We start from the raw sequence: 26,374 nt of genomic DNA on the forward strand, positions 1-26,374 counted from the left end.
TAGAGAATATTTGTATTTCTCTGATTTAATGAGCTACTTATTACTGCTTTAAAATGCTTTCTATTCCTGGACTATTTAGTAGGTCATTAGCAACATGTAGTATTTAAAAAACTAAATTAAAAAATGTAATTAAAATACAATTACTCAATCTCACTATCCAGATTTCAAGTGCTCTGTAGCAACATGTGGCTAATGGCTACTGCAGCTACCCTGCCGATATTTTCTTCATTTTACAAATTCTGTACTAGCCTTAAATTTTTAGTGTTGTTAGTTAAATGCTGCTATCAACTGGCTCTTCATAGATGATGTTGTCTTTTGTCACGGTATTTTTTTCTCATCAGAAGTAAGATGTATACTTAATAATTTTCAAGTATACTTATGCTTGGAATTTTGAAATATTCATTTTTATCGACAAAATATAAAAAGGCATGCAGTACATCAGGGAAGCCACTAGATTCGAAGACATGGTTTCTGGTCTTGGATGTGACTCATTTCACTGTGTGATCTAGGGCCTGTTACTTCAGTTTGTTGCACATTCAATGCATCATTTCAGCATCAGAGCTATATACTTTTTTTTCAAAAAAGATTTTATTTATTTGAGTGGTAGAGTTACAGACAGTGAGAGGGAGAGACAAAGGTCTTCCGTCCACTGGTTCACTTCCCAAATGGCTGCATCTGGGCCAATCTGAAGCCAGGAGCTGCTTCTTTGTCTCCCACACTGGTGCAGGAGCCCAGGTGCTTGGCCCGTCTTCTACTGCTTTCCTAAGCCATAGCAGAGAGCTGGATCAGAAGGGGAGCAGCCAGGACTAGAACTGGTGCCCATATGGGATGCCGGTTCCACAGCTGCAGGATTAACCCACTATGCCACAGTACTGGCCCCAGAGCTAAACACTTTTAAGTGTGTTCAGCTGAAACTGTTACTCAGAATTGGAATACACTATTGCTAATTTATAAAGTTAAACTGAGAAGTACAGCAGTATTGTTTTTTTCTCTGAAGAAATAATAAGTCTGTTATTGCTGTTCTTGAAGTTTCAAGTCCATATGTTCTCTCAGTGAATTTTTATAATTTTTATTTATAAATGTTTTGCATTTTTTATGAGATTGTATTTCCTACTGCTATCATTCCAATTACATTGTTTTGTGTTCTTAGTTTAGGGGTCTCTTATGTTTTGAAGTGTGATTTTATAACAAGAAGACCAATTCTAGGAGCCATATAGAAACTCGTTTAATTACTTTTTAGTCATAGTTGAGTGCTATAAGTTTTAGTAAGAAGTATGCATTTCATGAATCATGTGTCATTTCATTAGTAAATTTCCATTTTGTCATATTTAATATTTTCAGGTGCAATTTTTGGTTTTATTCTGCAGTTTTTCAAGTTAATAAAGTGAGATTATTGCCAGCTATGGCAACTCATTGAGTTGTTTAATGATTTTCTGTTTTTTTACATCCATAAAATAGAAAACAAAAATTCATCATTTAAAGCATAAAAATTGTGCCAGTGATCTAATATGGATAGTGAGATTGTCTTTCCACCCCAAGATCAATCACTCTCCAAAATTTAATAATAATATTACCACCAGAGTTTTTTGTGAAGTCTTTTAGACAGACTTAATCTCATATTTTTGGGAGTGATTTTAAATAGAAATTTAGGTCCAATTTTAATTGATAAATTTTCATCTTTCTTTTCATAGGCTATGAAGAGATTGCATTTTCTGAATATTTAAAAACTCAAAAATTAACCCCCAACCTGCAATATTTTGTCCTGCATTCGATTGCAATGACATCAGAGACAACCACCACTACCTTAGATGGCCTCAAAGCTACGAAAAACTTTCTTCACTGTCTTGGGCGATATGGCAACACTCCATTTTTGTTTCCTTTATATGGCCAAGGAGAACTCCCACAGTGTTTCTGCAGGTGAGTTTGGCATTGATTCTCTTGTGTCTTCTGCAATTTATACTTAATTAACAAAGGAAATTAGAAAAACCAAAATAAGATTTGTTCAAGATTTCATATATGTGAATATACACTTTGTTCAAGTTGTTTTATAATCTTATTTGCCTCCCTACCTACTTATGTGATAGGTGAATTTTGGCCTCTTTTTTAAGCATTGTGATGATAGAGCTTCATAAAAACAATGTTAATTCTTTTTTCCACTGAGTGTTGTGTTTCAAGATAGCATCCTTGTATATAATTATAGTTTATTTTCATTGCTATATAGTACTTCATTGTGAATATGCTACAATCCATTTCCTTATTTTTATGTTGATGGGCACAAGAGCTTTCCAGTCTTTTGCTGTTCGTGACATCCTTGTGTATGTCTTAGACTATACAAGAGGTTTTCCAAAAGTTCATGGAATATGCGTATTGTAAAAAAAATCTACTGAATTTCAAAATTATTTTGCACTGAACTAAATTTATTTTTTAATTCCATTTTTTCCATAAACTATTTTTTAAATGTATTGTTTGTTTATTTGCCAGAGAGAGACACACATTCAGAGAAATCTCCCTTCTATGTGTTCACTCCCCAAATACCTGCAACAGCCAGGACTGGGCCAGGCCAAAGCTGAGAGCCAGGAACTCAATCCAGGTCTTCCATATGAATGGCAGGAACCCAATTACTTGAGTCATCACCTGATGCCTTGCAGGGTGTGTGTTAGTAGGAACCTGGGATTGGGAGCAGAGCCACAACTCAAGCAAGGATACATTGATATGGATTTTGGGCATCCCAAGCAGTGCCTTGGCCATTATGCTAACACCTTCCCCCCTGTGAACTTTGTAAATTACTCTAGCATATATAACTAGGTGTATAACACCTGAATCATGGCATATGTGAATGTTTAATATGTTATAACATAGTGGTCCAGTTGTCTCTCTAGAGGATTGTACTAATTACATCCTACGAGCAATTCCCATTGTTCTACATGTTTACCACATTATAAAATTTTTGTCAGGTTAACACATAAAATATCATCATATTGTATTTTGCATTTCTCTGATAACCTGTGAAGTTGTGCCTCTTCTCAAATGTTTATTTGTCGTTTGTGTTTTCACTTTCTGAGGGATCCTTGCTTGTGTCTTTTCCCTATTTATTTATTAGGCTGTTCTCTTTTGTTCTTATTGATTTATAGGAGTTTTAAAATATAGTCTGAATACTGATCTTTCCTCAGTTATATGTGTTGCATGTATTTGCTTTTATGGTATTTATGGTACATGGAGGCACTTACGATGAATGTAGATGAATGTAGTTAAATGCAGCAGCCTTTTATAATTAACTATTTTTAGGACGTAGTAAAGCATAGTTATTAAGAACTGGGTCTATGGAGACAGACTGCCTGAATTTAAATCCTGGCATGTCCGTGTCTTAGCTATGTAAACTGGGACAAGTTTTACAACCTTTCTATTATGTTTTACCAGAATCAACTGTAGATTTTTATTTTTTCTATTACACATAATATTTTTCTATTATAAATAGTATTATAAATTTGTGTCATAGTACATTAATTCTACTCTTTATTATCTCCTACATTTTGCTTTCTTTCGATTTTATTCGGATCATCCTTCCCCTCTCCTGCCCTAGACAATTCTTAGGATGAAACTCAATGAATTAAATACTGTCTTGAACGTTTTCTAACATAATCATTAAAGATTATAAAATTCTAATTTTCTTTTTTAAAACTTTTTAATAAATATTTATTATTAGAAAGGCAGAGTTACAGAGACAGAGGGAAAGACATAGAGACAGGGAGGGAGAGGGAGGGAAGGAGGGAAGGAGGCAAGGAGTGAGAGAGAGATCCATTTTCTATCCACTCACTCCCCAAATGGCTGTAATGGCTGGGGCTGGGCCAGGCTGAAACCAAAAGACAGAAGCTTCATCCGGGTGTCCCATGTCGGTGTCAGGGGCCCAAGCACTTAGGTCATCTTCTGCTTCTTTCCCAGACACATTAGCAGGGAGCTGTATTGGAAGTGGAGCAGCTGGGACTTGAACTGGTGTCCTTATAGGATGTTGGCATCACAGGTGGTGGCTTAACCCTCTGCGCCACAGTGCTGTTCCCTCTCTAATTACTTTTCTGCATATAACACATTTCTTATGTATTTTCATGATCTTTTAGTTCTGAGTGTTTTAATTTCCATTATAATTTCTTCATTGACCCATTATTTATTGTGAGATATTTAAAAGTCATCTGGTTTATTCTTCTGCTCTTAGCATAAAATTTAACTGTATTATGGATAGAAATTGTGCTTTTATGGCATCAGTTCTTTGAACTTTGTTGATATATATTTTATGGACTAATATATCATTAGGTTTTATAATTCTCCATGTGTGCTTGAGAATATATTTATCTAGTTGTTGGATGTCGGTCTCATGGTCTAATAAATTAATCTTCAAGTTGTAATTTTCAACCTTTATTGAGTCTTTTTTGTTCTTTGATCCATCAATCATGGAGAAGTATTTTGAAATCTCCCATTATATTGTTGGCTTTACCAATTTCTCTGTATTACTCTATCAATTGTTAGTTTATATTTATTTTCAAGCAATTTATTAAGGTCATAGAAATGTATGATTATTTAATCTCTCTTAATCTTTTACATTGTCTGCTGACTTTCTCCATCCTGTAACAATGCTTCATTTTTTTCTTAGTCTGCTTTGCCTAATGTTTTAATTTTCAACTTTTCTGAGCCTCTAAGGCTTTGATTAGCATATTATTGCATGTCTTTTATCCTATCTGACAATCTCTGTCTTTTACTGAGCATGATGAGTCTTTCTAACAGGAGTCTGTTCCTTTTTTCTCAAGTGTATAATTTAAAAAGTTCCTCTAGTTTACATCTGTTGGTAGTAAATGCTTCCTAGTTTGTGTGTATCTGAAAATAACTTTTTTTTTTGCCTTTTTGTCTTGAGTGAAGGTTTACTAGGTAAACAATTCTGAGTTGACAGTTCTTTTCTTTCAGTACTTTAAAATTTTATTCCACTGTCATATATGTTCCATTTTTACTGTTGAAATCTTTGATGTTAGGCTAATTTGTCATTTCTTTATTCGTGATGTCTCTTTTCTGTTAGGCTATTTTTGAGGCACTTGTCTTTTGCATTCTGGATTTTTACTGCCATGAATCTTTGGTGTTAGTTTCTTTGTGTTTATCTTAAAATAGATTGAACCATATGAAATTAATAGTATTCAACTACTTTTTGATCTATCATCTCATATGATTCAAACAAATGTATTCGGTTTCCTCTTTCTGCAAATTTATACCGTGATCATTTTGGGAAATGATCAGCCAATGTATTTACAAGTGCTGTTTTTCCTCCATTTTCTCTCTGCTCACCTGTTTTGGAAACTGAAATAGAGATGTTTTAGAACATAGTATTCTCTCTTCTATCTCTTCTATATCTATTAATCTTCATGCTTTCTATCTCCTTGGTTTTTTTTTTTTTTTGGCTGTATTCTTCTTACTTCATTAAGATCTATACTCCAGTTTGTTAATTCTCTTTACTCGTGTCTAACCTGCAGTTTATCCCATTCGTGTTTCTTTAATTTTATTTTTATTTATTTGGAAGGCAGACAGACTGACAGATCTCCCATCTATCTGCTTCACTTCTGAAATGCCCACAACAGCTGGGACTGGACCAGGCTGAAGCCAGGAGTCTGGACTCAGTCCAGGTCTCTCACATAGGTAGCAGGGATTCAAGTATTTTAGCCATTAATTGCTGCCTCCCAGGGTGTGCATTAACAAGAAGCTGGAATTGTGAACATAGCCTAGACTTGAACCCAGGCACTTTGATAAGGGATATAGGGATCCCAAGCAACATCTGACTGTTACATCAAATCCTGAACCAGGCTGAAGCTCAGAGCCAGGAACTCAATCTGAGTTACCCTAGTGGGTGGTAGGGACCCAAACACTTGACCCATCATTTGTTATTTCCCAACGTATGCATTAGCAGGTAGCTGGGATTGGGAGCACAGCAGGATCTTGATCCCAGGCATTCTGATCTGGAATACCAGGTGGATATCCCAAGCAGCAAGTTAATTGCTATGTCAAACACCTGCCCCTCATTTATTTTGTTACTCTAATATTTTTGTCTTTCATTTTTAGAAGTTCTGATCTCTCCTCCTCCTTGTCGGTTTTTTAAAGATACATGATTAAGCCTCTGTTGGTTCACTCCTCAAATGCCCACAACCACCAAGGCTGAGCCAGGCTGACACCAGTACTTAGGAACGCAATCTAGGCCTCCTATGTGGGTGTCAGGGACTTGATTGCTTTAGCCATCACCTGCTGCCTCCAAGGTCCCTATTAGCAAGAGGCTAGAAATAGGAGAAAAATCAAGACTTGAACCTAGGTACTTTGTTAGGGCACATGAGCATCTTAACTACTGGACCATATTCCTGTCCCCATCACCTTGTCATTTTTTATATTCTCTTGTTAATTTTTCAAGATTACTTCTTTAAAAATTTCATATAGGTATATTAACATTCTGTTTTTTTTTAAGTTGAAAGCTTAAAGTTTATAATGATGTGATAATGCCTTGTATTATTTGTATTGATTTGTCTTACAGGATTAATTGTGCAATGCTTATCTTTGATTGAGAGTTTACATCTGGTTGATTTTAATCTGGGCCTCAAATCAAGGGTGCTTTCCTTCAGAGATTGTTTATATTTGCTTTATCCATATGGCATTACTGATTTGGGGTCATGTTAGTTCTCTTCAAGGAATTTTCACTTAATAATGGAGCCACACATATAGTTCCCATTAGATACTGGCCATGATTCTTGTTTTTATATTTTTGTTTTTGTTTTTGTTTGTTTTTGCAGTGTTTATGCTCAAAGCTTTGATATCAGCTCAGGGGTTGCATTGTGTATATGTGTGTATGTTTGGGAATGAGGTGCTTCCTATACATATTTTTCTTCATTGAGTATCATCAATGCATTCAAAATTATGTTTCATACAAGATCTAGTTTTTGGTATTAATAGGAGGTCCTTCCTAGTTTCCAGTCTAATATGCCGCTGGAAGTAGGAATTATCAAGTTTATATTTCTTAAATATGTGATTTTATTAATGGAGGTGAGAATGTTATAAATTTGAAAGTAAGTTATTTCTTTTTTAAAGATTTATTTATTTGAAAGGCAGAGTTAGAGAGAGAGAAAAGAATGGAGGGGGTTGGGGAGACAGAGAAAAGTCTTCTGTCTGCTGGTTCACTCCCCAGATGGCTGCAATGGGCAGAGCTTGGCTGATCTGAAGCCAGGAGCCAGAAGCTTCTTCTGGGTCTCCCACATGGGTGCAGTGGCCCAAGGACTTGGACCATCTTCCACTGCTTTCCCTAACACATTAGCAGGGAGCTGGATCGGAAGTAGAGCAGCCGGTACTGGAACTGGTGCCCATATGGGATTTCACAGGTGGCAGTTTTACCAGCTATGCTACCACGTCGGCCCCAGTAAGTTATTTCTGAATATGACAGATCTATGTATTTCTAGACATGCTCTTCCTTCTCCAATTACAGGTAAAAGTAGGGATGAATAGAGAGTATTATAAGAGGTTCTTCCCTCAATTGAAACTAAACTACTGTGGGATTTTTATTGTTTTCTTGCTTACAGTGATCTGAAACTCACTGGCTTCCTTCCTAGTACTTTATGAAAGTAGAATACAGGTTGAGCATTCCTAATTTGAAAATCTGAAATCCAAAGTGCTCCAGAGTTCAAAACATTTAGAAAACATGGTTACACAAGTTGAAAATTCCGTGTCACCCCATGTGATGAGTTGCTGCTAAAACTCGGGTACATTAAAAACATTGAATAAAATTACCTTTCAGGCTGTGTGTACAAGTATAACGTATATATGAAACACACGTGAGTTTCATCTTTAGACTTTGATCCCATCTCCAGTACATCTCATTGTTGTATATGCAATATTCCAAAATCAGAAAAACATCCAAAATCTGAATTTTTCTGACTCTAAGTATTTCAGAGAGGGATGCTCAAACTATATTTGACTTCATTTTTCTTTTTCCACTAAATCCCTATTTCTTTCCTAATTCATACATTTTCTAAATATGCATTTGATTTTTATTTTTTAAGGAAAGGGACATTTAAATTTTTCTTTTTTCTGTACTGATACAACATTTCAGAATGAGATCCTTATGTATTGGATCCTAGACAGAGAAGGTGTGGAGCAGATAGTTATAACCTCCTTAAGGCTGAGATTTTATCAGAACTTCCATTTTTTTTTTATCCTCTGCAGAGCCTATCTCAATATTATGCATGTGGCTCAGATTTAATGTTAATAAAAGTTATACCTCATCTTTTTCAATTTGAATTATACTTTCAAGAAGTGATGTCATTAAACAGTGTATGGTAAAACATATAATACCCTTTCTGTTGTGTTTGAAGTAATAGATTAAACTTTTGAATGCTTCTTTGATAATTAAGGTAACTGAATTCCTACTACATTTTATATACATGAATCAATGTGTAAATTATAATGAAAATGCATTTACTTGGCCTGGGGATATTAACTTTTAATTTTATATTGGGTTCCCTGCATAATGCTTTGTAATTTCATACAAATATCATTCTGTTTATATCCTAAAGTAGTAACCCTACCACCATCTATACATCATAGCCTACACTTTTTATCACCAGGTTATCAGAATAAGGTGTCACCTGTTCTGTGATTTCTAACCACCATTCTATATTCTGTTTTAATATAAGCCTCTTAAGCGTTTCTCCCAGCCAGTTACAGTGTGTTCTCATCAAGGCTACTGTTATAAATGGCATGCATGCATATTTATGTGAAAGATTCAAAGACATTTGTAAGTCATATCCTTGCATTCTAAATGAATTCTGCATAAGCAGTATAACATTTTAACTACTAGAGATAACTTTCATGGAAAAAACACCCTTTGAGGCTTTTATCAATTTAAATAGGTAGATTTTTTTTAGCAAAGAAAATGAAGTTTATTTATTGTGTTACCTACCTAGTACCCATTAATATGTCAGAATGTATAAATTGGACCATATTGGAAGAAAAGTCATTGAAACCTATATATTTTTCTTGACTAATAAGCCTTAGAATTTTCCTTAGTGTACATTAGTTGGATAATATTTTTTCTGGCATGCTGGACAGGATGTGCATGTACTATATAGGTTCTTAAACTCTTACAATATTTCTTCCAGACAGAAGTACTTTTTAAGATCTAATTTATTTCCGTTATCTCTGTGATATGGTACTGTAGTAACCCTTAGAACTACTTTCTAGTTCAAAATAGGTTTTACATACTATGTCATGTTTTCATAACCTACAAAATGGATCAATACCAGTGAGAGCAAACAAATATGACTTTTTTTTAATAAGTAAACTCAGTCTGCATGGACAGTGGTACTTGATTTTGTGAAGAGTATTTAATTATTGGTTGAGTGGGTAATTCAGTCTTTCATTCTTTGGTGGCCTAGTTTTGGTTTCATTATTTTTCCTTTAATGTGGTAAGATTGTTAAAATATGAGCCATGAGTGCGTTTCAATTTTAGTATATAATATAAATATAAATATTTATTTGTAAATCACTAAAAATTTTTTTTACCTCCAAACACTTTTTTACAAAGTGTTTGACCTCGATGAAACTTTTTTGAGTATTGGATGAGGAAAATTGAGCTGATGCAAGATCTGCCTCAGGAAATTGTGGAACATAAGCTAATTTTGAACTTACGGTTTTTTAAAAAGAGGGAATGAGAGAAGATCAAAGGACAAAATATATAAATAGATATAGGCACCTTTAAGTAGCTGACCCAAGATTTTAGAGCAGCTTGGAGGAACTGGAATGGGAATCTCTCATTTGATGCAGTCAATCATTAATGGCAGGAAGAATTGTGCCCAGAATAGGACATATAAATGCTCCTGTGATTTTGTCATAATCAGGTAATTTTTAAAATATATACTATATGATATTTTGTCTTTTTCCTGTGCTTTTAAAACCCCTTTCTTCAGTTCAAAAGCCTAGAACAGGTGAATACATTTTATTGAATGTTTTAGAGTTTCAGTTGGAGAATTCACAGTAGAAAACAGCTCTAAATCAAATTATAATCTTTCTATTTTATTCTATAATATATCAATATTTTTTCCCCTTTCTGGGAATTTTCTAAAACTGAGAGACAGTCGTTAACCAGAATCACTCGCTGGAAAACCAAGGGAAGACTTAAAATTAACCAAAGATTATACTGTTGGAAAATTTAGAGAATTTATGTATTCAATTGTATGTGAAGTCCAAAGAGCAAAACTGAGATTGATTTTTAGTCTCTGTTCCCAATGTTCTTGTTCCTCCACCCAAACAAGTTGAATAGATCTAGATTCCTCAATAGTACTTTATTTTCTTTAACAGCATTTATCTGAATCTCTTTTCTTGCAGAAATCACTGTACTGTTCTATAGCAGTAATGATACAACAAGAAAAATGTATAATTGAATGAACTCTGTTTTATTGTTTTGACTGGTTTTCTAATTTTACAAATGAATGAAATTAAGATAAAAAGGAACTTCTGCCATTCACTTGCTGTATATCCTTGGATGAGTTGTTTAAGCTGTCTGTTTACCTCATTTTTTGTGGGAATAATAGTATCTACCTCATAGGTTGTGTGGATTAAAGAGTTATTATCTCCAAAGTGCTTTCAACATTAACTGCCTTATAAGTACTATATAACTTGTAGCTTTTATTACTATTGTTGTTACTATTATTATATAATTATTGCTGATGTTGTTACAGAATGCCACCAGGGGAAGTATGAGGTAGAGTTCCAAACTCAGCCGGTTAATGATCTAATTATCAGTTAGGAGATTTTTTTCCATAAACAATTAGATAGCATATAACAGACTTTGTGCTCCATGGTGCTCTCTGTCAAGACAGTTTGCAGCCATGGGCAATATGTAAAAGAATGGACATGCTGGTGTAGTTAAAAAAAAAAAAAAAAGGTTTACAAAAATAGGTGTCTGATTTTCTGAACCAGATTCAATCAATTTAATAGTCTTTTGTCTAAAAGTATATTTTTTTTAAAAAGTTTATTTTTGCTTTACTTGAAAAGCAGAGAGAGAGAGAGAGAGAGAGAGAGAAGGCGAGGAGAGAGGGAGAAGGGAGAGAGAGAGGGAGATGGAGAGGGAGGTATTTTCTATCTATTGGTTAACTTCACAAATGGCCACAACAGCCAGGGCTGGGTCAGGCTGAAACCAGATCAGAACCCAGTCTGGCTCTTCCCACTTGGGTGGCAAGAACTCAAGTATTGAGCCATCACCTGCTGCCTCCCAAGAAGCTCCATTAGAAGTCGTGTAGGGACTTTAACGGGGCACTCTAATAGATGCAGTCATTCAAGCGAAGTCTTAACTGTATAGCCAAAGGCTTACCCGCACAACATAATAATTTTTTAAAAGCCCAATATTGGGAGACTATACAGGAATGCTACAATGCAGTGTTTGATATATGAGGGTACATCAAAAAGTTTGTGGAAAATGAAATTAAAAGATAAGCTTGTTCTAGTGTACAAAATAATTTGAAATTATACATACAAGTATATTAGCCAGTCACTAAATATTTGATAGATGAATGAATAGTAAGTTGATTATGTGTAGTTGTTGAAATTGTTAAATAAATGATAGGATGATGTTTCTCAAGGTTTCATGTATATCAAGAATTAACACATAGATTTCTGGGTTCCATCCCCAGAGTTTCTGACTTACAGATTTGGAGAGGGACCCAAGAATTCAGTTTCTAACTAGTTCCCAGGTGCTGCTGATGCTGCTCGAAGGATGTAAATTATAGTTACTGAAAACTTGTGAAGAAATCCATTTGTCATTTGTTATAAATTTAATTTTTCCTATTTCTTCCCATTTAATTGCATAACAACTTTTAAAAAGCATCTGTTCTCTGCGTATTATTCTTTTTGGTATAGTTGATGTATATGAAAGAGAAAGTGAGCCGGCGCCGTGGCTCAATAGGCTAATCCTCCACCTTGCGGCGCCGGCACACCGGGTTCTAGTCCCGGTTGGGGCGCCGGATTCTGTCCCAGTTGCCCCTCTTCCAGGCCAGCTCTCTGCTATGGCCAGGGAGTGCAGTGGAGGATGGCCCAGGTGCTTGGGCCCTGCACCCCATGGGAGACCAGGAAAAGCACCTGGATCCTGGCTCCTGCCATCGGATCAGCGCGGTGCGCCGGCTGCAGCGGCGGCCATTGGAGGGTGATCCAACGGCAAAGGAAGACCTTTCTCTCTGTCTCTCTCTCACTGTCCACTCTGCCTGTAAAAAAAAAAAAAAAAAAAAGAGAAAGTGGCATTCCCCATCATGTCAATGTTATGAAGCACTTAATCTAGTTGAGGAAAGGAAGTGTGCACGCACAGAATAAGAAAATATAATTCATTAGATTCTACAGTGTGCAAGTAGATATTGATGCCATCAGTAATGAGAAATGATTGTAAGGATGATATGGAGATATCAACTTTGTTTGATCAAAGGAGGCTGACCACACTTTGATCAAGTTATAGGAATCTCAAACTGCTGTTCATCCATTCATATTCAGAAAAGAGCAAGATTGGGTTCTAATTTGAGCTAAGAGCCATCAGTGATCAAACCGTAGATGTCATTTAACACATGTTGCATTTATGTGAGATACATAATTGTTCTGGAGGCTGGGTTTAGGCCAGAGTTTGTCGACCTCAGCACTTTTGCCATTTGGGGCAAAATCTTTCTTTGTGTTGGAAAATGGCTGCTCTGTACATTGTAGAAAGTTTAGCAGCATCCCTGGCCTCTGTGCTCTGGATGTTTCTTCATTAACTCATCCTCTTTTGATGAACAAAAATGTGTCCAGACACTACCACATGTCTTATAGAGGCAAAACTGTTCCTTATTTCATAAATACTTGTTTAGTCCAACTCGGGATATATTTGATTCTTGTAGTCTGTACGGTAATAAACGCATGTGACTTTTTAATTAGAGTCCCCAAATTAAATGTTGAAAGTCAGGGAGAATAAATTTTTTCTTGTAGTCCTTAGACTCTTATTACTCAACTTTTGTTTCTATCATCAGGAACAATGTAAAATTTCTTTAAGGAACAGAACAGTTTAAAAATATCTTGGCATTTGGATTGTTGGAATAATTCATGTAGATCATTTAATAAAGTGTCCTGAATGTAAGAGATTGCAAAGTGTCATAGCCAAAATATAGAACCAAGCTAGACATCCATCATTGGGTGAATGAATAAAGTAGTTGTGGCATACACAAACAGTGGGATATTATTCACCCACAAAAAAGAATGAAATTCTGTCATTCTTGTAAATGAAATTTATGTGAAATTTGTACCAAAGTGGATGAAATTGGAGGTCATTCTATTAAGAAAAATAACAAAAAGACAAATACTTGCATATTCTTTCTCATATGTGGAAGTTTTAAAAATAATAATCAATTTGAGCATAGAACATTATTTACTAAATGTTAGGAGGCAGGCAAGGGACTAAAACAGCAGTAACAAGGTCCAGTGTTCCATAGCACAGTGGAATGATTCTCATTTACAATAATATATTATAAACTGTGCAAAGAACTAGAAGAGAGGAAGGCTCCAAACACAAAGAAAGGATAAAGGATGGTTTCATGCACTTCTGCTTTATGTGTTGAAATATTGCTGTGTATGCCCTAAAAATATACTAATATTGTGTAGTAAGCAAACATTTTAAAATCTAAAATTATTTTTTAAAATCTAGAGTAACATAGTTACAAAAAGATTGAAAATTCTGAAATAAAAAACTACAAATTCATACACACATATCCTCAATTTTATGAAGAAATACAAGCCTTATTTCCTACCCTTGGATTCTGTCCCTAATGTTTTATTTTATTTTTATTTTTTAATTTTTTATTTATTTGACAGGTAGAGTTAGAGAGAGAGACAGAGAGAAAGGTCTTCCTTCCATTAGTTTACTCCCCAAATGGCTGCTACGGCCAGCTCTGCGCTGATCCAAAGCCAGGAGCCCGGTGCTTCTTCCTGGTCTCCCATGCGAGTGCAGGGACCCAAGCACTTGGGCCATCTTCCACTGCCCTCCCGGGCCACAGCAGAGAGCTGAACTGGAAGAGGAGCAGCTGGGACTAGAACTGGTACCCATATGGCATGCTGGCGCCGCAGGTGGAGGATTAACCAAGTGAGCTACGGCGCCAGCCCATCGTTCCTAATGTTAACTACTGTTATACTGACATCTATGTATCAATGCATACATGCTTTTAAGAACTTTGAATGACTGGATAATCTCTTATGTACATATATGTACCCTAGTGTTTTTAGCCATCTTCCTGTTGATGGTGTCATCATTTTAAAATCAAATCTTTATTATAGAAGAATTGCAGTTTCGTATGCAGAGATTTAAGGAATAACAGAAGTATAAACTGAAATCCCATCATATGTTGAACACACCGAACATTTGAAAAAGATTTTCCTTTGTTAGGAAGGCAGAGCAGCAGAAGAGGATGGTGGAGGAAGAGGGAAGGAGGGGAGATGTGTGTCTGCTGGTTCACTCCTCAACAGCCAGCCAGGGCTGGCCCAAACACTGGGGCCATCTTCTGCCTTTCCCAGGTGCATTAGCAGGGTCCTGGCCTTCAGTATGAGTTGCTGACATCTCAAGTATCAGCTTAACCCATTGCAGTCAAACATTTTGTTTTTTTTCTATTTAATCCACAGATTTAAAAAAAAATATGATTTTCATTTTGTTTTATTATTGTCCATATTCAATTATAACATAAGCAAAATACAGCTCTAATCTTACCTTTCAAAAGACAGCAATGAAAGGCTGGTTGAGTAAGAGGAGTTCTTCAGATCTAGATGTTTGTAACCTAGCATCCAATGTCTACAATCTTTTACTTTTGTTTCAGGAATTTCAGGATAAGTATCCTGAAATTGCATGCTAAAATTTGCATGGATAATGTACACAACTTATTTTCCTATCAGGGTCTGAAAGGAGTCTGAGAGTCGCCCTCCACTAAAAAGATTAGGAACTACTGAGTTACAGTATCTCAATTGAGAACTGTCCTTGATTACCTTAGAATAGTGTGCAATAGATTAATGAAAAGATTGTGTCCTGAGAATCAGAAAACTCCTATTAGAATAGAATTTTTGTAAACTGTAGAATTCTAGAGTATAAAATAAGCATAGCAATGTAGCTAATTTTCTGAACCATTTGTGTATGATTTCAGGTTTCTCTCTAGTTGATAGTTTATATTGGCATAGAAATGATACTTAACATATAGAGGGTAAGTATCATTATAATTTGTATGATCATTTGTTTGTGTTTCCCTTGAGGAGAGAGTATTGCATGGGATAAACAGCAGGATAGTGAGATAATCCATCATTTTGAAACCTGTTCTCTGGTGATGGATGGATAGATTGGTAAAGTAACTCAATAATCTTCTTTTTTTTTCCCCAGGTTATTCACAGATCAGTGAACATTGTCGTTAATAAAGCAATGGAATGCTTTTGTGTCCTTGTCTGTATTATTCCTCAAGTTTTGACAGGAAAAGGCTTTTAATTTGGGAATAACCTCATATTAAAACTTATATTTAAGTATATGATGTGGAAGATTTATTATGAGTTACAAGTATATTAGAATTACATTGGCTACACAAATTATCCAACTTGAGTTTCTATTTTAGTAACAGCCCCCTGCAGTGCTGACCAGTTCAAATACTAGATTATGCTCATAGGTAGGTACAAAATTCTGTCAATCCAATTTTCTCCCCATACTTTGTATATATAGACTTCTAATCTTAAAATGATTCCAATGATTTGTATTGGAATGGAAGGTGGCTAGCTCCTTATATGGGTAAGGCTCATTTAAGTTAAGGCCTCTGTTTGAAGTTGACATTTTAGACTGATTAAACTGAAAGGTAATGCTATATTCTTGCACAGATTTTTCAGGGATGATTCAAAACAATTCCTGAGCCAGCTCTTTGGAATGATTAATTGCTATTGTATTAAAAGAAATATGTGAAATGTGTTTATTTTCAAGCTAAACTGTACATTGTCATTTAAACAAAAACAAAGCCAAAGGCAGCCACATATTAATTTCTAAGTCTTTACTTACTGGCAAGTATACGTCTGTGTTTGAGGACTGAATTTCTGTGTATTCTCTACTACACTGTTTTTGTTCCAGATTAATATAGTCTAATTAATATGATTGTTCACAAATGTTGCAAAGCTCTTCATTTCTAATTCTTCAGTTTACTTTCTACTTTAGAGAGAAATACTTAAAAATTGAATCTTTTTATGAAATTTATTCTCATGTTTCATGAACTTTTATAAGGTTTTCATACGTTATAGAAGTCTCAGTCTCAGCATTGAATTGTGATTCCTGTTGTCCTGTTATTGTCTTACGTGGATTTGAACATGTCACTAAATTCTCAGAGCCTCAATTGTCTAGCCTGTTTTATGGAAAACACAGTAATCGCATCTCACCTACTCATCCTGGGCTTCTTTGAGGCTCAGATGTCATGATGTAAGGGAAAGTGTTGAATATTGTCTAATACCAATGCAGAAAACTGTTACATAAAAGTTGCATGACTTCATACTCTTGATATTTAGGATGAATAGGTTATGATTACTGAAACATTGATTTATGTATTACAGACTATTCATTTGGTTTATAGATTTGTTATCAGTATTTAGGTATGCTATTAAATTGCCCAATAATTTATGTCTGATAGAAGTGTTTGTTGTCTAGAATTTAGTCATCTCTCTCTTCTATAGTTCTTAGCAAATAACCCTTTACCAAATGAGCGGTATTGTTTCCCTTAAATTCTGTATATTTTACTCATATAGAGTTAGTTACAATTCCATATATTTTACCCATATGTAGAACCTTGGCTGGCACATATTAGATGCTTAGTAAATTAAATGTCTTAAATTCAATTAGTAAGTACCATGGGAAAAAGATTAAGTACTGCAGACCAAAAGTATATTTTTATTTAATGCACTAGAAAAATAATTTAAAGAGAGCTCGTTGTGACTGAGATAGCATAGCTTTTAGCCATTCATCCTCTCCCTCCCCCTCTTCCTAGCCTTCTTTAGCTCATCCTCTCCGCGCCTCACAGATTAGGCTCTAGGTTTGCAAGAGTCTAATTTATTGAAATAGAATAAACGTTTTGTCCAAAATACACTTATATGGTAAAAAGTCTCTGATTTTAATCTTACCAATTTAGAATTCCTAACAGTTTGAGTGCTTTTACTTTGTGTGTAAACAGTTTGCTAAAGAAGTATGAATAGCATGAACAGAAAGTTTTATTAACTTCGTACTATATTTACTCAAAAAGGCCTAACTAGTTGTAGCCATTTTTAAAAATGACTCTTACAGTCTTGAACTAATGTACTGTATGGCAGTTTTTGGAGGGCATAAGCCTATATGTTGTAGCATGCACTTAGATTGATATTCTTCAGTTATTCCACATAAATTAGATTTTACCACACAGATGCACATGTATTTGTAAACAGTCATATCTTTCATACTATTTGTTTTCTTATCTGGGGTTTTTGAAAGAAAATCTTGATTCTCAATGTGGCTGTTTTTTTTAAATGTATCTCTTTTGACAGTATATGAATTTGAAAATTTTTTTGGGGGAATCTGGTCTTTAATCATAGCTCTGTATGCATAGAGTGTATTTAAAGAGAGAATTAACTATAAAATAATCTCTTGAATAGTACATATTTATTGAATGAGTGATTAACTTTGACCCTATCTTTATGTTTTGACTTCTTACATTCTGAGAATCTGCATACTGTATGGCATAGTATAGTGGTTAAACACAAAGCCCTGGAACCACGCTTTCTGAGTGTGAATCCTGTCCCTGCTGCTTACTTGTCAGTTGACCTATCTTCCTCCTTTATAAAAAAGGACTAATAAGAGTGCTTACCTAATAGGCTTGTTATAAGAATTACACAATTAATATTTGCAAGTCTTAGACTCATACTGGAGAATAGTAAGCAATATATGCATCGTCATTAATTGAAATAGTTTCCAGACTGTGTCAAGTTGTGAATTAATGAATTGAGGTTCTGAGGCATAGTGGAATGGCCCCAAATGCCTAACAGATTGAGAGCCAGACCTCTGACTGTATTGCTTTACTTTCCATGATTTTTCAAAATCAATGCTTAATAATACTTATATGGCAAGGGAGATACCATGATCACAGAATCAACGTTTAATTGTCAGGTTGTAGTGGTCCAGTTACTAAGGTAGTTGTACTCAGAGCATAGCTGTCTCAAGTCTGTGTATTCCTAAATGTTTGATCTCTTTTTGTGGCTATTGTGAATGGAATTTCTTTTTTGATTTCTCTTTTGGCAAATTCATCATTAGTGTGTAGAAAATCTTCTTTTTTATATGTTCATTTTGTAACCTGCAACCTTACTGAATTGGTTTATCAGTTGCAACAGCTTTTTGGTGGAGTGTTTTGGGTTTTCATATACAACAACATGTCTTCTGCAAACATGGATTTTTTGACTCCTGCCTTTCCAGTTTGGATGCCCTTTATTTCTTCTCCCTAATTGCTTTTGCTGGTACTTCCAATATTATATTGAATAAGACTTGGTCTTGTTGCAGATCTCAGCTTTTCCCATTCAGTGTGATATTGGCTGTTGGCTTAACATATGTAGGTTTTATAATTTTGAGGTATGTTCCTCCTATTCCTCTTTTTTGGAGAGTCTGTATCATGAATGGATGCTTTCTCCATATCTATTGAGATAACCATATGGTTTTTGTTCTTCATTCTGTTGATGTGATTTATGACATTTATTGATTTGCAAATGGTGAACCACCCTTACATCTCTGAGATAAATCCCACTTGATGGTGATATATGATCTTTTTGATGTGGTGTTGGATTCGGGTTGCTAGTATTTTGTAGATAATCTTTGCATCTGTGTTCATCAAAGATATGGGTCTCTAGTTTTCTTTTTGTGTTGTGTCTTTGTTTAGTTTTGGTATCAATGATGCTGGCCTTGCCAAAAGAGTCTCACAGAGTTCCATTCCTGTTAAATACTTTGGAATAGTCTGAAAAGTAATAGAATTAGTACCTCATAGAATTCAGTAGTAGAACCATCATGTCCTAGACTTTTCCTTGATGGGAAACTTTAAAATTTTCTTATTTACATAAGGGGAACAAATTTTGTGTATTTCAAATATACACATTTAAAAGCATAATGGTACTTCCCACCATACCCTCTCTTGCTCTCACCCTCCCTCCTTCCTTTCTTAATTTTCTTTTAATTTTTATAGTGAGATAGGAAACTTTTAATCACTGTTTCAATCTCATTGCTATTTTGATGCTTTAAAGGGGCTCTTTAAGACCAGCAAACTAAGGCAGCACTTGTGTAGTACAGTCATTTGCCTTTACATTTTAAATATTGTGGCCAAAATGAGACTATACTACTTACCACCAATACAGTTTGTTTTATAATAGATATCTAGTAATATTGAAACTTACATGAACAAAGGAATATTGCTTTTTACTGAGTAAGTTATTAGGATAGAAATTTTTAGTCAGATATGTAAACTCTGGAACTGATAGGTATTTCAATTTTTATTTATTTTTTTTAACTTTTATTTAATGAATATAAATTTCCAAAGTACAGCTTATGGATTACAATGGCTTCCCCCAATAATGTCCCTCCCACCCTCAACCCTCCCCTTTCCCACTCCCTCTCCCCTTCCATTCACATCAAGATTCATTTTCAATTCTCTTTATATACAGAAGACCAGTTTAGCATACATTAAGTAAAGATTTCAACAGTTTGCTCCCACACAGAAACATAAAGTGAAAAATACTGTTTGAGTACTAGTTATAGCATTAAATCACAATGTACAGCACACTAAGGACAGAGATCCTACATGAGGAGTAAGTGCACAGTGACTCCTGTTGTTGACTTAACAAATTGACACTCTTGCTTATGGCATCAGTAATCACCCTAGGCTCTTGTCATGAGCTGCCAAGGCTATGGAAGCCCCCTGAGTTCACCGACTCTGATCATATTTAGACAAGGCCATGGTCAAAGTGGAAGTTTTCTCCTCCCTTCAGAGAAAGGTACCTCCTTCTTTGATGACCCACTCTTTCCACTGGGATCTCACTAGCGGAGATCTTTCATTTAGGTTTTTTTTTTTTTTTTTTTTTTTCCCCAGAGTGTCTTGGCTTTCCATGCCTGAAATACTCTCATGGGCTCTTCAGCCAGATCCGCATGCCTTAAGGGCTGATTCTGAGGCCAGAGTGCTCTTTAGGACATCTGCCATTCTATGGGTCTGCTGTGTATCTCACTTCCCATGTTGGATTGTTCTCTCCCTTTTTGATTCTATCAGCTAGTATTTGCAGACACTATTCTTGTTTATGTGATCCCTTTGGTTCTTAGTCCTATCATTATGATCAATTGTGAACAGAAATTGATCACTGGGACTAGTGAGATGGCATTGGTACATGCCACCTTGATGGGATTGAATTGGGATCCCCTGGTATGTTTCCAACTCTACCGTTTGAGGTAAGTCAGCTTGAGCATGTCCCAAATTGCACATCTCCTCCCTCCCTCATTCCCACTCTTATATTGAACAGTGATCACTTTTCAGTTAAGTTTCAGCACTTAAGAAGAATTGTGTATTGATTACAGTATTCAACCAAAAGTATTAAGTAGAACAAACAAAAAAAATACTAAGAGGGATTACATATTAAGCTGCTCATCAACAGTCAGGGTGAGGGCTGATCAAATCACCGTTTCTCACAGTGTTCATCTCACTTTAACAGGTTTCCTTTTTGGTGCTCAGTTAGTTGTCACCAATCAGGGAGAACATATGTTATTTGTCCCTTTGGGATTGGCTTATTTCACTCAGCATAATGTTTTCCAAATTCCTAACAGGGATCACTTTTCAGTTAAAATTTAAACACCTAAGAATAATGGTGTGTTAATTACAGAGTTCAATTTTTAAAATAATTATAATAAGGAAAGTGGAGTGAGGAATACTTGGGACCTCTTTGTATTAGTACTTCACAATTTTTATTTTGTATATCTAAAACTGTTTTGTAATAAAATGTTTTTTCAAAAAGAGGGAATCATGGTAACAAAAATTTTTTAAATTTTTAAATTTTATTTGAAAGATGGAAAGAGATACATAGAGACAGATTTTCCATCAACTGGTTTATTCCCCCAAATACCTGTAACAGACGGGACTGGGCCAGGCTGAAGCCAGGAGCCTGGAAATGTCTCTGTATTAGTGACAGGGACCCAAGCACTTGAGCCATTACCTGCTGCTTTCTAGGGTGCTCATTAGCAGAAAATTGGATGAGAAGTATGGAGTAGGCAGGACTCCAGACAGACACTCCAGTGTGGGATGTGGGTATCCCAAGCCATGTTCTAATTGCTTCACCAAACACCCCCTGCCTACAGGTAGTATTTTTAAAAATTACATTCGTATTTATGAGAGGAAGGAAGAGGGAGAAGGGGAGGATGAACAAGAACAGAAGATAAAGAGAGCTCCTGTCTGCTTGTTCACTCTCCACATGCCTACAGCAGCCAAGGGTGGACTGGGACTGAATGTGGGAACTGGGGAATGCAGTCTGGGTCTTCTGCATGGGAGGCAGGAGCCTAGTTACTTGAGCTGTCTCCTGCTACCTCCCTGAGCCTGTATTAACAGGAAGGTGGAATCAGGAACTGGAGCCAGGACTTGAACCCAAGCGCTCTCCTGTGGGGGATGGGCATCTTAACCACTAGTCTAAATGCTTTGCCCTTGGAACTGGTGGTTTTCAGGCCCCAATAAACACACTATGCTTATTCACAACCAATTGAACATGCTGAATATCTCTGCTGTTCAATTTACCTATTCCTTATGGAGATAGTTTTAATAACAGAAATATACTAATAAGATTGACCTGACCATTGCATGCAGAACGGTTTTTAAAGTACCCTTAGAGTAGTGAGATTAAGAGATATCAATCTGTCAGTTTCATCAATTAAATTTGAGTCTGTATGCAATTAGTTCCCCCTGGAAGATATCAAAGGAACCATGAATAAAATCTCTCCATAAGCAGGGATGTTTTCTTTAGTGATACAAGGCTAGGTTTGTAAACTTATGTGAGTGTAATTCCATAGTGTCATTCTGCAGCATATAATTTATATGTTGGAATGGTGTAAGAAAAGCCCCTTAATTGTCTATCTGAAATCAAGCTAGCATAAAAGGAGGCCCCCACAGATAGCAACGCACAAAAGTGTAGTGAAAGGGACTTGGGCAGCTTTGAAGTTCTCTGTGTTGCAGGATGTTCATTTGTTTTTACTTAGAGTCAAATATTTAAACAATCAGTAGTTCTCATCTGCTTTCTAGTCCAACATTTGTGATAGATGCATTTGTATGTTTGACCCATTCCCAGGAATATACCCAGAGTTTTTATATGCTCTGGCATAGATACAGAGACTGTGGATTGAATTGGACCTTCTATAATACCATTTTGCTTTTTCTCCTACAAGCCTGAAGCAAACTGTCCCTCGGACCACCATGGTAGAGAACCCCACTATATTATTAAACTAAGCATGAAATTCATAATAGATCTATAAGTCATCTAGGAGTGATGGCTTTTATTGATCTTCTTAGATGGAATTTGGTTTATTAATAGCCAATTTGTATGTTTCCTCTTGTTTTAAGGAAAAAGGAAAATGTAATTTTGGCTGTCTTGTTTGGAAGAAAAATGTAGTATCTAAGATATATGAACTATAGCTCTTTGTGGCTCTGGGTTTTTATGTATTTTAGTCCTGTAAAGCAAAAGAAAGGCTTTATTTTTGGCAACACATCTATTGGGGGTCTTGGAAATGCATATTATGAAAAAGTCATTTTGAATTTCAAAATTATTTTACAGCATTATTAACTGTATTTAATTCCATTTTCCATGAACTTTTTGAAGTCTCCTCGTATTTAGTGGGCATAGTTTTCTATGTATTCTTCTGCTATTTTCTTTCTAACTTGCCACTGTAGAATTTCTGGTTTTACCTCATAGTAAATTGACTTTTTTTTCCTGCAATGAAATGCTTTTTCTTTTTCTTATAAAAATAATATATACCTCTGATAGGGAATTTGGATAGTTCAGTATGGAAAGCACAGAAATTGATAAATATCTTTATCAGTTCATTTTGGTTTATGGTTTGGATAAGACTCATCACCTTTGACCTACCTGTTACTTAGTATGCCAACCTTAATTTTTTCAGAGTGTCAATATGACACTAATGCTTAACGACAGTTACTTTAAAATGATTGTTTAATGTGGTATCATTTTGTAAATAAAGTTTGTTCAGTTTTCTCTCTACCATGACTTTCATTGTCCCAAGTAAACTTTGCAGTATTTGCACAGTTTATTCACAAAGGACAAAATTCTGATCCTTTTAGAAATAACGTTGCCCATGACAGGAGGAAATGTAAGAGGTGATCAACTTGAATCCATATACTGGGGAAATTAAGTTACTGGATAGGATCTGTTTGTCTCTTCTTTTCTTTTCTTTTCTTTTTCTTTTTCTTTTTCTTTTTCTTTTTCTTTTCTTTTCTTTTTTCTTTGAGTGTTATCACTGGTTCCAGTGAGAACTGGGAAAAAGAGAGTAGATTTTAGAGGTGAAACCATCAAAGTTGAAACATTTTCTCCTAGAATATAGGAACAGAAAATAGTTTATGTTTATATGCTACTAGTTATTATGACTTTTCTATCAGAATAGACATTGTATTGAAATAAACTTTTTCCACGTTACAGATTTTTTTTTAAGATTTATTTATTTATTTATTTGAAAGAGTTACACAGAGAAGAGGCAGAGAGAGCGAGAGGTCTTCCATCCGCTGGTTCACTCCCAAGTTGGCCGCAACGGCAGGAACTGCGCCGATCTGAAGCCAGGAGCCAGGAGCCTGTTCCGGGTCTTCCACACGGGTCCAAGGACTTAAGCCGTCTTGTACTGCTTTCCCAGGCCATAAAGAGAGCAGGATCAGAAGAGGAGCAGCCAGGACTAGAACCGGCGCCCATATGGGATGCCGGCGCATCAGGCCAGGGCATTAACTTGCTGCACCACAGTGTCAGCCCCCACGTTACAGATTTTTAAGGACAAACCTGTAAGAGATACAGAAAAGGAACTTAGAGACTTGTGCTGGTTTTAATCTCACATTCTTCTTCTGAATAACTGTGTTCCCTTTGAAAGGGATCTCTTCCCTGGCCAACGACTGAGCCCCTGACCCTGTCTTACAAATAGGTACTCTTGATCATGAAAGGGACCTAGTAAGATGTGTTTTAATAAGAGCCCATATATTTGTGACTTTCTAACATCCTCTAGGAGTGATGAGTTTATTAATCTATTTAAATGCAAAAATACACGTGTGCATGCATACTATTTTTTCACTTAAGTTATATTACATATTGGTAACAGTTACAGAATTTTTAACTGAAGACCTGAAACTAGTGTATTATTACACAAAAATCCAGAAGAGCAATTGACTATAAACTTGGGCTCTCTGCTTTATCATATGCATATTTAGCATAAATTAGAATGCATTAAATTTATAATTAATGTATTTATCCTAGTTCTGTCATTCATTAGTTCATTCATTCACTCATTTGAGAGAGAGAATGAATGGACAGATTCTCATCCACTACTTCATATATCAAATGCCTAGACCAGCTAGGGCTGGACCAAACTGGAACCAGGAACTGGGAACTTCATCCAGGTCTCCCACATAGGTGGCAGGTACCCAAGTACTTGAAGCTGGAATCAGGAGGGAGGGGACTCAAAGCCAGGCACTCCAGTTTGGGATGTGGGCATCTTAATCTCTAGGTAAAATGCCTGCCCTTATCCTGGCTGTTTGATAGATACAGGCTACACTGTTGAAAACACATAAGTGTCTTTGTGGGTTTTAGGAAAGTTAAGGGATGTTGGACAGAGAGTAAACCTAATACAAGTTAAGAGAGTGAATATACTGTGAAGAGAAGATAACAGCCCAGAAGGGCAGGGGGTGACTGTTGGCAAGGATAGGGAGGGATTCTCTTTTAGAGAGAGAGATGGTCAGGTAAGGCCACTCGGGAGGCTGGTGTTTGAGTTGTAGTGAATACCAGAATATGATGACAAGACATGATTTGAGAAATGATTCTAGGCATTAGGAACTGTGAGTGCCAGATCTCTAAGGTGGTATTTTTTGATAAACAGAAAGGTTAATGTGATTCTAGTAGAGTGAAGGAGTTAATCAGGAGTGGGGTTTGTGACAGTACCTCAATTGAGGCCGCTGGTGAGCATACAAATCATTGCTACCTGCTTCTTTGCAGCATCTCTGAGCCTCCATAATTTCTTATATTCTAAACTTTATATCCTGTGAAATATGATTTCCTGAGTTTGAAGATCATCTTTTACTTCTGTAGGAAAATATGCATCATATTTAATTTGCTTTATTGGTTTGATGTAGTTGTATGATTCAACAGCTTTGATGATAGGACCTCAGCTAAAGGGCACGGGAACTTTAAAATAATAATAAAATGAAGCATTAAATCCTGGACACAGAATGTTCTCTGTGTAAAAATAGATTAAATGAGAATAATGTATTAATGTGAGCCTTTGCCATTTTTCCTCTGATCTCCCTCCAACCTGTCAGGGCCTTGTGCCCAGTATTTATCTTAAGGGGTAGAGACGGTCTCTTGCCACCTTTAGGAAAAACTGGTTAAGTCAAAGACTATTTGTTTTTCATATACAGAATCACACACATATAATTTTAGAAACAAAAACATTGCCTTACACTTTACATTTATGAATTTAGAAAGTATGTTCAGAGATGATTTTATATTTTCAGTTTCTAAAGCATTAGTGCAACTCTGTTTTTCTTTTTGTAGTTTTTAAATTAGTACAAATATGTATAAAAAGTTCTATTTTGAAAATAAATATATTGAATGAAGAGACACTTTCTGTTCAGTTGGATTTACCTTGGATAGATTGTATCCACACTGTATATTTCTCTTGTAACAACAAATGGGGTAACCCTGAAGCCTATCTTCTTTCTTGTTACATTAGTTTTTAATTAAAGAAAACAACTAGTTGGAGGCAGTTACTTTCTGTGAAATGTAATGAAGATTTATTTTGGAAGTGACCTTCACTTTATTAGCTGAAGCAGTAATCAGCAGAATTAATAGAATAATCAAATTATATACAAACTCATAAATCATCTTGAATAGTGCTGTCAAAAGTTCAGCTATTAATGGGTCCTATTGTTTTGCAGCCGCATTAAAAAAATTACAACTGCTGATTCCTACCTTGATAGGAACTGAAATTGCTTTTTTAAAGGCTATGTAGGAATGGGGCTACCAGCCAAAATTTTTCACAACTCTTAATTTATCTGTAATACAA

The 26,374-nt window shown here is 35.6% G+C and overlaps 1 protein-coding gene across 5 annotated transcripts in view; it reads left to right on the forward strand.

Moving 5' to 3' along the window:
• CHM (CHM Rab escort protein) overlaps positions 1-26,374 on the forward strand; it is a 209,884-nt gene that overhangs the window by 102,800 nt on the left and 80,710 nt on the right. For 4 of the 5 annotated variants that reach the window (XM_008272993.5, XM_089324090.1, XM_089324088.1 and 1 more), the window contains one exon: positions 1,692-1,917. In XM_008272993.5, coding sequence (XP_008271215.3) covers positions 1,692-1,917 — 226 coding nt within the window. Of the gene's footprint in view, positions 1-1,691; positions 1,918-23,792; positions 24,942-26,374 lie in introns of those variants that run through there. The other variant, XM_089324091.1, reaches the window with a different exon arrangement.

The sequence above is a fragment of the Oryctolagus cuniculus genome, chromosome X, assembly GCF_051225735.1.
Source record: "Oryctolagus cuniculus isolate XC-2025 breed Fujian yellow rabbit chromosome X, ASM5122573v1, whole genome shotgun sequence".
NCBI lineage: Eukaryota > Metazoa > Chordata > Mammalia > Lagomorpha > Leporidae > Oryctolagus > Oryctolagus cuniculus.